The sequence below is a fragment of the Onychomys torridus genome, chromosome 21, assembly GCF_903995425.1.
Source record: "Onychomys torridus chromosome 21, mOncTor1.1, whole genome shotgun sequence".
In the NCBI taxonomy this organism is placed as follows: Eukaryota; Metazoa; Chordata; class Mammalia; order Rodentia; family Cricetidae; genus Onychomys; species Onychomys torridus.
In genome coordinates, this window is record NC_050463.1 from 29,199,425 (window position 1) to 29,214,760 (window position 15,336).

The 15,336-nt window shown below is 45.0% G+C and overlaps 1 protein-coding gene across 2 annotated transcripts in view; it reads right to left on the minus strand.

Moving 5' to 3' along the window:
* Spast (spastin) overlaps positions 1-3,099 on the minus strand; it is a 46,788-nt gene extending 43,689 nt beyond the window's left edge. For both annotated transcript variants that reach the window (XM_036170538.1, XM_036170537.1), the window contains exon 1: positions 2,384-3,099. In XM_036170538.1, coding sequence (XP_036026431.1) covers positions 2,384-2,795 — 412 coding nt within the window. In that variant the 5' untranslated portion in view covers positions 2,796-3,099. The remainder of the gene's footprint in view (positions 1-2,383) is intronic.
* Between the last annotated feature and the right edge of the window lie 12,237 nt (positions 3,100-15,336).

Genomic DNA, 15,336 nt, shown 5'->3' on the forward strand with positions numbered 1-15,336 from the left:
GTAAAATCAAATAATGATTTTACATTAAGCCTGGTTTCCTGACTCTGTTCCTACTTTGGCTATCTGAGCCCACTCTTTAGCTGGTTTCTTCGTACACAAATGGATGATCACTCTTTCAAAGAAGTTCAACCATTAAAACACCTAAAAAAATTCAGAGCTGGAGAGATGGACGGCTCAGTGGTTAGGAGTACTGGCTGCTCTTTTGGGGGACCTGGCTGGGCTCAGTACGCACTCACATGGTGGCTCACACCTGTCTGGAACTGCAGTCTCAGGATCCCACACCTCTTCGGACCTCAGTGGGCACTGCCCACGTGGTGTGTTACATGTTTCTAACGGGTGCCACCCCCTTGACAGTGTACAAGAGTCCCAGAGCCTCTGAAGACCGCATACTCAGTTCAGGCTATCAGCTCACATATTCTATGCAGTAGAAAGAGAATTAACTTCTCTCGGAAGTAAGTTCTGAGTTGTCAAGTATAGCTAAAAAGTTGACAGACTTTAAATGTCAATTCTTTTCCAATTATGGAATTAAAGTTAGGCTACAAAGTTGTCTAAATATACCAAAGGGGGAAACTGGGATAGAAGAGAAAATACATGAAAATACAGATTCCATTTATTTACTATTTTTCACTTATTTATTAATGTATTTATTTATTTATTGGTTTTCCGAGGCAGGGTTTCACTGTGGGACAGCTTTGGCTGTCCTGGAATTAGCTCTGTAGAGTAGGTTCATATTCAGTTTATTTATTTATATTTTTTTGAAACAAGGTCTTGCTATGTAGCCTAGCTGGCTTTGAACTCACGGCAGTCTTCAGTTTCCCATGTGCAGATATTGCTCAGCTTTATTTCTTTTTAAAGGAGAATGAATGCAACTGATTTGTTTTAATTTTTGTTTGTTGCCTTTGTTTCTGAAGCAGGGAGAAGCAAATGCAAGCTCTGAGGCTTGCTGGGCCTGAGCCTTGTTAAAACTGAACTACATCCTCAAGCCCCTAAATAATCCACTCTCACATCGTCCCATTAGTCTAAAAACCAGGGAACCCTAAAATACTGCAATACAACATCACCCCTGGAAGGAAGAGGGCCGTCCTTCATCCTCCCCAAGTGTTAGAGTTAGTAAGTTAGAGTTAGTAAGAACTGAGCAACCAACAAAAAAGGCTCCCTCTCACAAACACAAAATATTCTTAACTGTGTCTACTACTGTCTTGAACTGAATCTCCACTGTCTTGGGACTCCCAATCATGGATATCTGCCTCTCTCATTATATGCCCTTTTTTAATCTTAGGCCCTGCAAAGGAAACGCTTCACCGAGACTGACACCCTAGAACTGTCTCTAGTGTTGAGTGTGGAAACCACCCTGCCAAACAACTACAGATTGTTCGTTTCCCACAGTGGACAACGTTAATGAGCGTACCTAACCGAGCCAAGGTGGGAATCTGGGCTGAACACTGGAAGTGACGATAAAAAGGTGGGGACACAAGACTTTCTAGCCCCACTTAACATTTTCCAAACAAGTTTAGAATTAGCTATTGGCCTAGATTTGCTGCCTCCTGCTTCAATCTTGTAACTAGTCATTTCATTTGTAAAACACCTGGACCGATAGTACTCTCACATGGGAGTTACCGTGAGGATCAAGGGACACGCGCACAGCACAATGCCTCGCACACAGAAAAGACTAAAAGATGTTGCTTGAAGTTAAACTAAAGTATGCAGTATCCCTGCCTTCACCGAGGCGCAGGAGCCTTTGTTTTAGGTTTCACGGTACAATGATAATGCCTGCTTACCCAACTCATTCATTTAACATTTCAATTTAGAAACTTAACATTCTGCCTTGGGCCGGGCGGTGGTTTAATCCCAGCACTCTGAGAGGCAGCGACAGGTGGATCTCAATGAGTTCGAGGCCAGCCTGATCTACAGAGCTAGTTCCAGGACGGCTAGGGCCATTACACAGAGAAACCCTGTCTCGAAAAACCAACCAACCAACCAACCAACCAACCAAAAACAAAACTTAAAAACTAAAAAACAAGACACCTTTAGGAAGCCCGGCTCAGAGAAATGCCACACTGTTTAGAGTGTCAGAAAGAACCCCGTGTGGTCACTCTAGGCCAACTGTCACTGTCCCCCAGCACGTCTGCGTGTCTCACGGGGGACTTAGATAATTAATGCACAAGTGTGGGGGCGCTGAAACAAAGTGGAGAGAGCTAGGGCGCCCCGAAAGGGGAGAGGTTCAACTAACTAGGCGTCGCAGGGCAGGGTCTGGCCTGTGGGGGGACTCGGGACTCCTGGGGCTCCAGACCAAGTCGGGGAGGGGGCTGCAGGAAAGGGACGCAGGTGGAGCCCGCCCTCCCAGGGCCGCCCGCCGCCGCCCCTCTCCAGCCCCCCCGGGTACCTTTCTCTTCCTCGTCGATGCGCAGGGCAATGGAGATGTACTCGAAGGCCTGTTTGTGGAAGACGCAGACGCTCTCGGCCTCGCCACCGGGCCCGGGCGCTGGGGGTGAGGGCGAGGCGGGCGCCGGCGCGGTCCCGGAGCTCCTCTTGGCGGCCATGAGGGCGCGGGAGAAGCGCTGGCAGAGCCACCCGAAGAGGAGCCCCAGGTGACAGGCCAGCAGGCGCAGCAGGGCGAAGCCGCCGACCAGCGGGGACGTGAAGAAGTAATAGAGGCTCGGCTTACGGGGCGAGCGGGGCGCAGGGGCCGGGCCGGCGGAAGGGGCGGGGACCGCGGCGGGGGGCAGAGGCCTGGCGGGCGCCGGGCTCGCGCCGCCGGAGCCTTTCTTTTTCCGTCGTCCGGCCGGAGAACTCATTCACAGCTCCCACTGCCGCCGCCGCCATAACCCGCCTCCCGCAGACCGGCGGCGACCGAGCGGCAGCGGCGGCGGCGGCCACTGCAGCGGCGGCGGCGGTGGGAAGTGGGGGGGGGGAAGAGGAAGGACCGCCGAGCCGCTCGCGCGCCCGCGGAGCCCCGGGGAACCCGGCACCTGCACGCGCCGCTCGTCGCGGCCCCGCCTCCTTCCTCCTCGGCGGCCCCGGAGCACAACCCCTTCTCCACCTCCTCCTCCGGCGGCCCGCGGTTCCTACCCGCCTCCTTTTTCTTTCTTTTTTTTTTTTTTTTTTTTCCTCCTCTCTGTCCTCCGGCCCCGCTGGCACCTTCTCCGCAGCGGCCGTGCACGCGCACGTCCTCGGAGAGGGGAGGGGGCGGTCCTGGCTCCGGGGCGCGCACGCGCGCGCACGCCGCCGTCTTTGTTGACCCGGGAGAGCTTGTGCGCATGTGCAGCATCCCCTCTCGGTCCGTCCGTCCGTCCCCTCTCACCCCCGCCCCTCCCTCCGGTCCCTTTCTCCGGGCACTATGGTTCCGTAGGTGCGGTTCGACTCGCGCGGGTCCCCGAGGATCGTTGCTCCGCAGATTCCTCTCCCACCCCCCACCTTGGTTTCTGAGGATTCAGAATAGGGAGCCGTGGTCGTCAGCTTACGAACGGGGGTTGCGACGTGAGTGGCTTGACTCTAGTCCTCAAAGTCTCCTCTCTCTCTCTCTCTCTCGGAGCAGCGCCGTTGTTTGGCTTTGTCTGAGACAGGGTTCCATCTCGTCCCTCCTGGCCTCCACCTCGTTCTGTAGCTGAGCAAGGCCTCCCTAGCCGGCGTGCATCATGACTTCCAGCTGTTTTCTTGTATATCTTTATGTGCTGCTAGTTGAGTTTCAGCCTTTTGCAAGGGCTGGCTGATCTGAATTTCGTATCAGAGGCAGTGTGTAGCAATTTGGGTGTTTCTTATCTGAGGACGAAGCAGTTGCGGGACAAACTTGAGGACATCCTAAACGCAAAACGTTACTACCACGAAGGCCACGAATCCTACGTTTAACTAATCTATTACATGTCTAGATGTGTAATCTCAGGATTACTTATGTGAATGAGGTCATTCTTGGGTTTTGCAGTTACCATCCTATAATTTACTAAGGAATCCAAACTACCTGCGCGTGCACGTGTATGAGTGTGTATGTCTCCATTATCCCTTTATTCCTTTGCCTACCTACCATCTAAGCTTTGTTCCCCTTATTATAAGCAGAGATCCCAGATCACACAAGAGGAAACAAACAGACCAGACTCCTGGGAACTGGTAGTTGAAATCGAAAGCTGGTCGATCCCATTGAGATCCCCAGATCTTTCGGAATCCTACACTGGTCACTAGACTATATAGCCTATCAATAAACTATTGAGTCTTTTCTCTCTCCCTCCTCCCATTTCCCCCTCTCCCATTCTCTCTCCTCAGTCTTTACAAACAAACAAATAAAAACAAACCTCCCCCCTTTATTTCAGTTAGCCACAATTGTTTCTTTTTGTCTAACCCAGTGAATACTAATACAAAGTCCCTATTGTTTACTGTGAGACGCCTACAGATCCCCTGTGAGAGCATCCAAGAATCCCCACATTCTTCTGAGAGCTTATTCCTACCAATATAAATATCATAGCTTGCTGCAAAAAAACGACCCCTACTGTTTTCCACCGTCTACCTTCGGTTCTGCCTCTGTTCGGATTCTATTTTCTCATTCTGAAACGCCTTCTCTCTTTCAAATTTGTTCTCTTCTATCCCTTTTCCCAGTAAACCCCACTTCTCTTTTTAACCACATAGTAGTGGTTGTGTGAATATATATATGTATATATATATGTATGTATGTAATATACATATATATTTATGTATATATACACACACATGTCCAGTAAATAAAAAATAAGATGCATACAACCTATATGTACAATTTGAGGAAGGCAGCAAACGGTACCTTTTCTCTAACTGTAGAGTAAGCTACTATCCCAAATGGTGTATTAATCTCTCTTGTACTTGACCTGTCTTTCAGTAAAACGTTTGTTTGCTTGGCTTATGTTTTTTAGGGCAGAGTCTCTCTATGTAGCCCTGGCTGGCCTCCAACTCACAGAGATTTTCCTGCCTCTGCCTCCAAAGTGCTGGGATTAAAAGCACATACCCCCATGCCTGGCAAACTTAAGTATTTCTAAACAATAAGTTGTATAGTTTTACCTGATCTTCCTTGTCTTTATATAAATGTTATCTTTTTTTTGGGGGGGGGGTTTCAAGACAGGGTTTCTCTGTGTAGCTCTGTGCCTTTCCTGGATCCGCTCTGTAGCCCAGGCTGGCCTCGAACTCACAGAGATCCGCCTGGCTCTGCCTCCCAAGTGCTGGGATTAAAGTCGTGCACCACCACCACCACCCGGCTGTTGTTATATTCTTAATCTGGCTTTCCTCTACATTTTTTTTTTAATGTACATTGGCGTTTTTTGCCATGGTTGTGGGGTCCCCTGGAACTGGAGTTACAGACAGTTGTGAGCTGCCATGTGGGTGCTGGGAATCGAACCCTGGTCCTCTGGAAGAGCAGCCACTGCTCTTAACTGCTGAGCCATCTCTCCAGCCTTTCCTCTACATTCTCTAGGTGTTTGAATTTTCTCCTGCTGACTTCTCTAGCTATTTCTGGTGGTAACAGTTGGACATTTATTCTCATTGCTATGTAGTATTGCATTATACTAATTTACCACAGTGTTTTTGTTTGTTTGCTTTACCATGCAACTGACGTCCCAATAAGAAGAAAGTCTACCATTGAGCTATATCCCCAGCCCCAATATGGCTCAACAGTGGTTGAAAGTCATCTTTGTCTGCACAGCAAATTCCATGCCACTTTGAACTACAGGAGGGGTCACTGACATGGCACAGGAGTCAGAGTGTTTGCCCCACAAGTTTGATGACCCAAGTGTGATCCCCAGAACTCAAAAGAGGAGAAAACTAACTCCCCAGCTTTGTCCTCTGACCTCTACATGTGTTCCCCAGCCCCCAACATACATACATATACACAGGAAACAAAAACCGACACGCTCCCTCACTTTCAGGGATCTTTACTTGGTGACTCAGCTCCCAGGTCTGTTACATACTGATTAGTGTAGTAGACAGTGCCTGACATCAAGTTGGTGTTTGTTGAATGAAGAATGGTCCCCCGACATCCCCTGGATGCTTTGACTCCCGGATGCTTAACTAAAATTTGAGGTATCTCAAATTCTTTGTCTCTGTCCTTGGACGTTGTTCTAGATCATTTTCTTTTACTTGGAATGTCTTCTCCTTCTGCCTCACTACCAAAGTCTTTCAAGGTTTTCTGACATTATCTTCTTGATAAATCTTTCCCAACAGGTGGTGGTGGCGCACACCTTCAATCCCAGCACTTGCAGAGGCAGGCAGATCTCTGTGAGTTAAGGCCAGCCTGGTCTACAGAGTAAGTTCCAGGACAGCCAGGGCTACACAGAGAAACCCTGTCTCAACAAAACAGAACAAAACTTCCCTTATCACCTCAGGCTAACATGTTTCTCTGTTTAAATTCTTAGACACTGTAGTATTTATACACTATGGCTGTTATTCTGTGTTGTCCTGTGATAGCTACTTACACATTTGATTACCTCCTGATATACATTGTTAACTTACTGAAGACTGGCCCTACTTTATACATGGTGTACCATTTGCATATGCTACTTACTTAATAAATCTGATTAATTGGAAAAAACTATTCAGGCTGTATTAGATTTGCTGGGGTGGGAGGAGGGCTGTGGGGGATAATAGCCCACTCACAAATGTGCTGAATTCCAATGGTAGTCAATTTTTGACTCACAATTCCGTGAGTCAGCAGTTTGGAATGTGTTCTTCTAATGGTCTCACTTTGGGTAGATTATGTACATGCAGTTTGACTAAATGGTTTGGATGGCCTAGCCCACCTCAGTCAAATGTCCAGAGGTTGGTTGTAATTACTGGATGTGACATGTCTCTAGCAAGCTAATTTTGATTCATGGGCCATCAAAGCCTGATGACCTGAGCTTAATCACTGGGACCCATACAGTAGAAGGAGAACACTGACTCATCAAGTATCTTCTGACCTCTATATGCACACGTGGCACACGTGGCACATGTGCCTAACACACACACACACACAAATAAATAAATGGAAAAAAAGGATCATTTAAATACCTTTCCATGATATCTGGCTTCCAAGAGAGTATGAATACTAAACTCCAAATGTGCACAATGTCATTTCTGCTATATTCTATTGTCAAAGCAAGTCGATGGAAAACTCACAATGTGAAAGGAAACTATATAGGGCGGGATTATTATGGCAACTTTTGGAAGAAATTCAGCATAATGATTCTGGGTTTCGCTGGGTGGTGGTGGTGCACGCCTTTAATCCCAGCCCTGGAGAGGCAGAGCCAGGTGGATTTCTGTGAGTTCGAGGCCAGCCTGGACTACCAAGTGAGTTCCAGGAAAAGGTGCAAAGCTACATAGAGAAACCCTGTCTCAAAAAAAAAAAAAGATTCTGGGTTTCTTTTGAACTTTGATTCAAATAAGAACTCAAAGCCGGGTGGCGGTGGCGCATGCCTTTCATCCCAGCACTCGGGAGGCAGAGCCAAGTGGATTTCTGTGAGTTCAAGGCCAGCCTGGTCTACAAAGCCAGTTCCAGGAAAGGTGCAAAGCTACACAGAGAAACCCTGTCTGGGGGGTGGGGAGGAAGACAACTCAAAAGTATGTTGTTATCAAAGAAACCATTTCCTAAGTATTTTTCTGAATCATACTAGCCTTTATCTGGGGGCTTGGTCTGATGGTACACGCCTTTAATCCCTGCACTAAGAAGGCAGAGGCAGGCAGATCTCTCTGAATTTGGGGGTCAGCCTTATCTCTATAGTAAGTTCCACAACAGACAAGACTTTATAGTAAGACCCTGTCTCACAGACACTAGGGATGTTGGAGGTGGAGGCTGGAGAGATGTTGGAGGTGGAGGCTGGAGAGGTGTTGGAGGTGGAGGCTGGAGAGGTGTTGGGGGTGGAGGCTGGAGAGGTGTTGGAGGTGGAGGCTGGAGAGGTGTTGGGGGTGGAGGCTGGAGAGGTGGCTCAGAGGTTAAGAGCACTGGCTGCTCTTCCAAAGGCCTGTATTTGGTTCCTACCATGCATATTTCCCAGTTCACAACTGCCCTTAACTACAGTCTAAGAGGATCTCATGCTTTTTTTTTTTTGGCCTCTATGGCCACCTACATGCTTGTGGTGCACATCACACACACAAACACACACACACAAATAAATAGAAATACATTGTTGGGTTGGGGATTTAGCTCAGTGGTAGAGTGCTTGCCTAGCAAGCGCAAGGCCCTGGGTTCGGTCCTCAGCTCAAAAACAACAACAACAAAAAACATTGTTTTTAGGACTTTGAGTTTCTTAGGGACTGCTACTTGCCCAATATCACATATTAATTTGATGTCATGTTAATTATACATCTGCTTCAATGATTTAAGGTAAAAATCTCAGTTCCTGGGCTGGAGTGATAGGTCTGTGGTTAAGAGCACTGGCTGCTCTTGCAGAGGACCTGGGTCCAGTTCCCAGCACCCACATGGTGGTTCACACTCATCTGTAACTCCAGTGGGAGAGGTTATGACCCCCACCCCCATTCTGACCTACATAGGCATCTGTCACACATGTGCTACACAGACATACATTCAGGCAAACACCTTACAAACATAAAAACAATAAATCTAGCCGGGTGGTGGTGGCGCACTCCTGTAATCCCAGCACTCGGGAGGCAGGTGGATCTCTGTGAGTTCGAGGCCAGCCTGGTCTACAAAGCGAGTTCCAAGACAGCCTCCAAAGCTACATAGAAACCCTGTCTCGAAAAACCAAAAAACAAACAAACAAAAAACCAAAACAATAAATCTAAAAAAAAATAAAGCTCCAGAATATTTTTTGTCAATTTATATTTTACATTTTAAAAATTATTATTTATTATTATTGTTATTATTATTATTGTTATTATTATTATTATTATTATTATTATTCCTGGCTGTCCTGGAACTCACTATGTAGACCAGGCTGGCCTCGAACTCACAGAGATCCGCCTGCCTTTGTTTCCTAAGTGTTGGGATTTACCCCGTTTGAGCTTTCATTTTTGGCCTCCTCGCTAAGTCCCAGCTACTCTGCGTGTTTTATTTTGTTTTTTGGTGTGTGTATGTCTGTGCACCATATGTGTGCACCATGTGTGTGCAAGGCCCTCATAGGCCAGAAGAGGGCGTCAGATCCTCTGGAACTGGAGTGAGTGACAGACCATTGGGAGCCACCAATATGTGCTAGGAACTGAATTCAGATCCACCACAAGAGCAGCCGGTGACCCTAACCACTGAGCCAATGTCCACTTCCTGTATTTAGTGTTTGTTTTTTTTTTGGGGGGGGTTGTTTGTTTGTTGTTTTAGCAATGTATAGGAAAATATTTAAATGGGGGCGGCTTACAGTTTCAGAAGTTCAGCCCCTCATCACCGTGCATCCTGTAGCCCATCCTAATTTCCAGCTCATGGCAGTCTTCCTGACTTGCCCTTCTGAGTGATGATGTTGTTGGTGTACGCCACCGACTTAGGGTTCTATTGCTATGTAGAAACAACATAACCATGGAAACTCTTTTTTTTTCCTGGTTTTTCAAGACAGGGTTTCTCTTTGGAGCCTGTCCTGGATCTCACTCTGTAGACCAGGCTGGCCTCGAACTCACAGAGACCCGCCTGGCTCTGCCTCCTGAGTGCCGGGATTAAAGGTGTGCGCCACCACCACCCAGCAGGGAACATTTTCTTTCAAACTACCACAGCCACCATCCCTCATGTGCCTTGATATTATTTATGTGGCAAAGATATGGTTTTGGAGACTGGACATGTTACTCAGTTGGTAGAATGCTTGCTTAGCACTCATGAAACCTTGCTAATAGCCCCAGCATTATATAAGACAGGTGTGATGGCATATGCCTAAATTTCAGAACCAGGGAGATGGAGGAGGAGATCAGAAGTTCAACGTCATTCTTAGTTAATTTGAAAGAACGATGCCAACTTGTACTATGTGAGACTCTGTCTCGAAGATTAAAAAAATAATAAGTAAAAATGGGATTGATAATCAACAAGACTGGGATTGCACTTAAATTCTACCATTTATTAATTGTATGCAATAAGATATGGAGTGAGCTCTTAAACAGTTAAATCCTCTGTAAAATGGGTATTATGATAACTAAATTAAAGAAGAATCCATTTAAAAGCTCCAGCATATTTTTTGTGATATAACAAGGCTGAATACATTTCCCCCCTTATCTACAGTGACTGCCCAGATTTCTAGCTCTGTAGGAGTCTTACTTTCTAATAATCTTTTTGGTTTTTTTTGTTTGTTTGTTTGGTTTTTTCGAGACAGGGTTTCTCTGTGTAGCTTTGGAGCCTTTCCTGGAACTCACTCTGTAGCCCAGGCTGGCCTCGAACTCACAGAGATCCGCCTGACTCTGCCTCCCGAGTGCTGGAATTAAAGGCGTACGCCACCACTGCCCGGCTACTTTCTAATAATCTTAATTTGCAGCTTCTGCCCTTGGAATTATATTCACTTTGTGAGTTAATATATTCCTAAATTTATCTTGAGGAAAACAGTGCCACAATATTCCTCTTATCGTCCTGTTAAAACTCTGACCTTTTGAAGTCTGAGCTCATTTCTGGATATCCCGAGTTTAGGGAATTAGAGTTCCCTTTGGCCCTCACACTTACAATCTGCATGGACTGACAGCCGTAGGCCTTCTTACCTAGTGTGACAGCCTCCCAGTTTTTAGGTTATAAGAACTTTCAGGACACTTAATCTCAAATTGAATCTGGAACAGTTTCCTCAGGACAAAAAAAGGAGAAGCTGAGAACTGAGGTAACTAAGCCTGGACACCCAGTTATCACTTTAACCCATGACTCTGTTCACCAAAGTGCCTACCAGCAAATGTTTTTTTGTTCGTGGGTAGGGTTTGGGGTTGTAGTTTGCTTTCCCCTGGCTGTATGTACCTACTGAGGTAATCCTCAGTCCTTTCAGCTTTAGATTACTTGAAGTAGAGACTGGATGGTAGCTGTTAAGGATATCTTTTCCACTAAAATATACATATAAATATAATAACTCTAATAACTTAGAGTTACAGGGGGAGAAAATTGGTTTTTGGAAAAGGAAGCTGAGAGCTGGGAGGGAGGTGGTGGCTTGTGCCTTTAATCCCAGCACTCAGGAGGCCGAGGCAGGTGGATCTCTGAGCTCAAGACCAGCCTGATCTACAGAACAAATTCCAGAACAGCTAGGGATACACAGAGAAACCCTGTCTCGAAAAACAACAACAACAACATAAAAACAAAACAAAACAAAACAAAACAAACAAAGAGGAAGAGGAGGCTGGATCTGCAGTTAAGATCACTGGCTGCTCTGGCAGAGGACCTAGATTCGATTCCTAGCACCCACATGATGGCTAACATCTGTCTATAATTCCAGCTCCAGGGGATTCAACACTTTATGACCTCTACAGGTACTAGACATGCACAAGGCTTTGATCTGGAAGATCCAACCCTCAATGAGGCTTTGGTAATGGTCACGCCTACAAGGCAGGGCTGAGAGAGGACGCTGAAGACCCGGGATCCGGATGCAGGGGCTCTCTTGGTTCCTGGGCCCTGGATGCTGGAGGTAGACCAAGCAGAGTTCTCCAGAGAACACCGCCGGACTGCGCCATACCTTTCCCAGACCCTGCAACCTACCTATCCCTTCATTTGTAAGTTACCCCACAAAATAAACCTCCCTTTTAACTACGTGGAATGGCCTTAATAATTTCATCAATATCGTGCACATACATACATGCAAGCAAACACTCATATAGATAAAAATAAGTATTTTTTAAAAAAGAAAGAAAAAGGCAGAGAAAAACCAGGCTTGGACACAGATGAAGGAAGAAGGAGAAGATGTCACAATTTAGGAACCATGGCCCTATCAATCAGTTTTTAAGCAAACATGTAATCATTCCCCTAAATGGTATCTATAATGTAGTACAAATTCACTCATCTGCTTAACAGTCAGATGTTAAGCATCGGCAATGTATTAGGTGTTGAGGAAGGTGCCAAGATTATAGTAGGAAATGGGTTAAAAATTTATAATCTATACAGTGGCTGAAATCTCAAATAACTGGAGGGGCATATTATACGTGTAAGTTTCACAAACGGCCAGAGTGGCAGCAAGTGCCTTTACCTGCTACGCCATCTTGTTGGCTAATAATAGCAAGATTTTATGTGGAGCCTATTTCCTGTGAGATACTGGTTAAAAAAAAAAAATAGGAATGCGTCAATCCTACTAGGTCTTGGAGTACAGGCCTCTAATCCCAACTACTTGGGGAGCTTAAACAGGAGGATTGGTTGGAAGTTCAAGGTTGCTGGGTTTACAGAGTAAGATCAAGGTAAACTTCGACAATTATGGAGAGTCTAACTCAAAGTGGAAAAAAAAAAAGTAAAGAGAGAACTGGGGATGGGGTAGTTGGACAAATGGCTGAGTCTTGAAGAGCTTTGTCTGCTCTTTCAGAGGACCCAGGTTCAACTCCCAGCAGCCGCATGGTGGTTCACAACCATCTGTGACTCTGGCCCAGGATATCTGATGCTCTCTTCTGACCTCCGAGGGCACCAGGCATGCATGTGGTACACAGACATACATGTAGGCAGAGTCATAAACAAAGAGAGAAAGACAGACAGACAGAGACAGAAGGACACACAGAGAGAAATGAGCTCATGAGTTGGGAATATAAATCAGTGATAAAGTGCCCTAGGTTCAATTTCCAGCAACACACACACACACACACACACACACACACACACACACACACACACACAAAACCAGAAACCAGTCATTAACCAAAAATAAACCTGAGTCACCAGTGTTTATCTACACCTGATCTGTCATTTCAGTGAGAGTAAATGAGCTCATGGTTTTGAATAGTAGGCGTCAGTATAAACTGTTACCTGACCTGCTCAACCAGATTTTTGAATCTAAGATGCCATGAAAGCACAGCAGCCAGCTAGTACAGAATTTTAAGCTATGTTACAGAAGGGCCTGGTCAATTGGATAAGTCTAGTGGTGTAATGCACTTGCCTAGCATACACAAGTCCTGAGTTCACTCCCCAGCACTGCAAAACACACAAAAGAGAACCCTGGTTATCCAAGCTTATTCTTACATCTCTATTTTTATGACATAATGAGCTTATGTACGCCACATGCAAAGTAAGGATTGGGGAAAGTGGTCAGTGGGTTCCAAGTTACAGTTAGGAGTTAGGTCCTGGTGCTATTTAATAATGCATGTTTCAAAAGAGCTGGAACAAAGGATTTTGAATACTCTCACTACAAAGTAGCTATAAGTGCTTGAAGAAGAACTATTCTGCCTGATGGTGGTGGTGCATGCCACTCTGTGAGTTCGAGGCCAACCTTATCTACATAGTCAGCTCTAGACCAGTCAGAGCTACACAGAGATACCCAGTCTCAAAATAAACAATACATAAGTAAATAAGGAAACAAAGCAAAACACACCACATGGTACCTGTATTAGCTACTTACCATATTGGGGGAAGAACGTTCTTGACAAAAGCAAGTTAAGGAAGAACGTCCCAGGGTACAGTCTGTTATGATGAGGAAGCCATGGTAGGGAAGCTGAGGATGGTCGCTGGTCATATACTGTGGTGCTCCTTTTTATTCAGGGCAGGTCTTCCCAGTTTTAATCTTTCTAGCTTAATTAACCTAATCTAGAAACTTTCTCATGGATATGCCCAGAGGCTTGTTTCCATGTAGGTTGCAAATTCCAACAAGGTGACAATGGAGATTTAAACACCCTAGTACCCATAAATATGTGTAATTTTCAGTGCCACTTTATATATATATTATACATATTAAGTGTATATAAAATCCCTATACATTAAAAAGCCCCAGGGAGTATAGTAAAAAGAAGTATAAGACTCTGTAATAGAAACTATAAAATAGAGCTCAGAGGAATTAAAGTCAAATAAATTTAAAATATTTTCAAAGAAATGTAATAAAAATGTATTTAGACCAGATAGTCATATGAAAAGAATTAATCTATACTTTATACTATGTCAGAATTAATTGCAGAAGGGTCATAGCCATAATGATGAAAGAATAATAAAGCTTTAATATAAGTTTAAAAAATATTCCCTTATAATTAGGTGATGTAATTCAATTTATATTTTATTGCTGACATACTGATGACAACCATCTGTAGCTCCAATTCCAGGGGATCTGTTGCCCTCTTCTGGCTATTGAGGGCACTGCACACACATGGTGCTCATACACATAAAATAGTACGTCTTACAAAAAGGAAAAATAGTTTCTACATAATAGAATAGCTCTAGGCATCTTTAAATTTTAAAATTATATTCATTTATTTGTGTGGGGGCACATGTGGAGATCAGAAGACAACTTGTGGTTGGTTCTCTCCTTTCACAGTGTAGATCTTGGGGATCCAACTCAGGTAGTCAGGCTTGATAACAAACAACCTTACCTCCTGCCCCACCTTGCTGACCTTAGTCATCTTATAATTGATATTTCAAAGTTATTTTTTGTGGCTTTTACTAACCCATGACCTATTTACAAACATTTGTATTCCAGAAAGAAACTGTAAAGCATGAAAAAAACATATTTAAAATGAAAGATGTTTTGAGGCCAGCTTGGTCTATGGAGTTCCAGGATAGCCAGAGCTACATAGTGAGACCCTGTCTCAAAACAAAATAAATTAAAAGAAATGATAGTTTTTTTGCATTAATTCCATCTGTATTATAACAACCACACACACAAAAAAAACCTGTATAACACACACACACACACACACACACACTTGGGACAAGGGCTTGTGCAGTCCAGGCTGTCCTTGAAATTGATCTGTAGCTGAAGATCACCTTCAGCTTCACCCTCTAGCCTCTGTCTCTCCCTGTTTCCTGAGTTCTAAGATCACAGGCCTGGGCCCTCACCCAGGGGTTTTGCACTTGGGTCCCTTAGAAGGCCCTTTGACAGGTAGCTGTGTCCTCTGAGTTGAAACTTCCCTTCCCATCAAGCTATGGGATTTAGTAGGCTCTGGAAAGGGAGAAAGTCACAAGATTCACAGGTTCCCCCAAGTTGTGCAGCATTCTGATTACTCTTCTTCCAGCAAATTGCTTAAAAGCAGCAATAATCCCCTTACCCCTCCCCCGAAGTAGAACATTATTGTACTAATGAAGTTCTTAGGCAAAGATAATACAAGACTAATTTCACTTACGTTTGTATAATCTCATTTCAAAGCAGTTTATGTTATCTCATTTGATCATTCTTAGGAACTCAGAATTGTCATGTATGTGTCAGAGAGGCTGAGGCAAGAGCACCAAGAACTTGAGGTCATCCTTGGCTACTTAGTGACTAGGGGACTCATGTCTTTAATCCCAGCACTTGGGGGGGCAGAGGCATGCCAATCTCTGAGTTCGAGGCCAGCCTGGTC